General features: G+C 41.7%; 1 protein-coding gene across 1 annotated transcript in view; it reads left to right on the top strand.

The window, feature by feature from the left end:
- Positions 1-420: 420 nt before the first annotated feature.
- The window catches only part of LOC113803078 (protein bric-a-brac 1), a gene marked incomplete at its 5' end in the record, with an annotated part of 12,462 nt that continues 10,671 nt past the window's right edge, over positions 421-2,211 (top strand). The window contains 3 exons of the mRNA XM_070125925.1: positions 421-648; positions 1,297-1,428; positions 2,017-2,211. The exon at positions 2,017-2,211 is cut by the window's right edge and continues 45 nt beyond it. Coding sequence (XP_069982026.1) covers positions 421-648; positions 1,297-1,428; positions 2,017-2,211 — 555 coding nt within the window. The remainder of the gene's footprint in view (positions 649-1,296; positions 1,429-2,016) is intronic.

Here is a 2,211-nt window from a genome sequence, read left to right as displayed (position 1 = left end):
AAGAAAAAAACAAAACAAAACCGCAGGGAATAACCTCATAAGCCCGTAACCCCTCACCGCCCCCCCCCCTTTAGCAAGTGGACATATTTGCACCCTTTCGCCAAATTCTTAAAAAAAGGAATAACCTCTAACCCTATTAATAATAGCAATAATAATAATAATAATAATAATAATAATAATAATAATAATAACAATAATGATAATAATAATAATAATAATAATAATAATAATAATAATAATAATAATAATAGCAATAATGATAACGATAATGATAATAATAATAATAATAATAATAATGATAATAATAATAATAATAATAATAATAGTAATGATAATAATAATAGTATTAATAACAATATTAATAATAATAATAATAACAACAATAACAAACGCCGGGAATAACCACATACGCCCGTAACCCCCGCCATCTTCCCCTCCAGCAGGTGGACGACGCCCACCCCGACCGTGGCAGAGGAGGAGTACCGCGTCCGGTGGGAGGGCCACGGCAACCACCTGGCACAGCACCTGGCACGCCTCGAGCAGGACCCCGCCTCGGCCGATGCCACACTGGCCACCAAGGGCGCCTCCTTCCCCGCCCACAGGATCGTGCTCGCCGCCGCCAGCTCCTTCTTCCGATCCGTGTTGCAGGTGGGGGTTTTAGAATCATTTTTTGTGGGTTTTGTAATTGATGTTTATTTTTATTGTCGTTTTCATCTATTGTTATCTATTTTCATCTATTATTTATTATTGATGGTTATTTTCATTGTCGTTTTCATCTATTATTATTGCTACTATTACTACTTCTATTACTACTGCACTACTACTACTACTACTATTATTATTATTATTATCATTATTCTCATTATTATTATTATCATCATTATTTTCTATTATTATTATCATAATTATTTTTATTATCATTATCAGCATCATCATTATTACTATTGGTATCATTATTATTATTACTACTATTATTGTTATTTTAAAACAAACACGCATACTCACAAACAAAGAGACAAACAAACACACACACACACACACACACACACACACACACACACACACACACACACACACACACACACACACACACACACACACACACACACACACAAACACACACACACAAAGTCACCTCTAACACACACATCCCCCCCCCCCCCCCCACACACACACACACACAAAGTCACCTCTAACTTTTTCTTCAAGACCTTTTCCACCACCCAGAAATACCTCTGATTAACGCACCCCTCTCCCCCCCTCTCCCCACCCCTTCCCCCCTTCCCCCCCCTGAAGAACGTCCCAGTCGGCCAACATCCGGTTGTGGTTGTTCGCGGCGCACAACCCCGCCACCTCCGCTACATCCTCTCCTTCTGCTACACCGGCTGCGTCGACGTGCCCACTCAGGAGCTGCAGGAGGTGGTGAAGGTGAGAGCGAAAGGGCCTGTGTGTTTTTTTTTTTTTTTTAAGGAGGAGGAGGAGAAGGAAAGTCGTAGAATAGAAGTTGTTTCTGTCATATGTCGTCCTGGAATAAAGATGATTTAGATATATAATGTATCATCCTAGCATAAAGACAATTCATATGATATATCGGCCTAGAGTAAAGACAATTCGTATGATATATTGTCCTAGAATAAAGACAATTCGAAATGTATCGTCCTAGGATAAAGACAATTCGTATACTGTAATATATCGTCTTAGAATAAGGCCAATTCATATAGTATAACGTCCAAGAATAAAGACAATCCATATAATGTATTGTCCTAGCTTAAAGACAATTCAAAATATATCGTCCTAGAATAAAGACAATTCAAAATATATCGTCCTAGAATAAAGACAATTCAAAATATATCGTCTTAGAATAAAGACAATTCATATGATATATCGTCCTAGAAATAAGAGAAAATCCGAGCACAAAGAAACACAATCATCACACATTCACCTCTTATTTGTCATCATATCTTCGTTGTCATTCCTCCCCCTCCCCCTCCCCCTCCTGACCGTGCCCCCCCGCAGCTGGCCGAGGACCTGGACATCACCTCCCTGCGCGTGGACGGCTCCCCAGCGCCCTCCTCGCCGGCCGCCGCTCGCCAGACCGCGGCGCCGTCTTACCGGTCGCGGTTCTTCCGGTCTGAGCCCAAGAGGTTCACCTTCACGCCCCCGGCCAGCTCGTCCTCGCCGCCGACGCCCACGCAGGTCGAGGGCTCGCCG

The sequence above is a fragment of the Penaeus vannamei genome, chromosome 9 (assembly GCF_042767895.1).
Source record: "Penaeus vannamei isolate JL-2024 chromosome 9, ASM4276789v1, whole genome shotgun sequence".
In the NCBI taxonomy this organism is placed as follows: Eukaryota; Metazoa; Arthropoda; class Malacostraca; order Decapoda; family Penaeidae; genus Penaeus; species Penaeus vannamei.
Note: the sequence above shows the minus strand (reverse complement) of the source record. Positions and strands in the feature narration are given on the sequence as shown.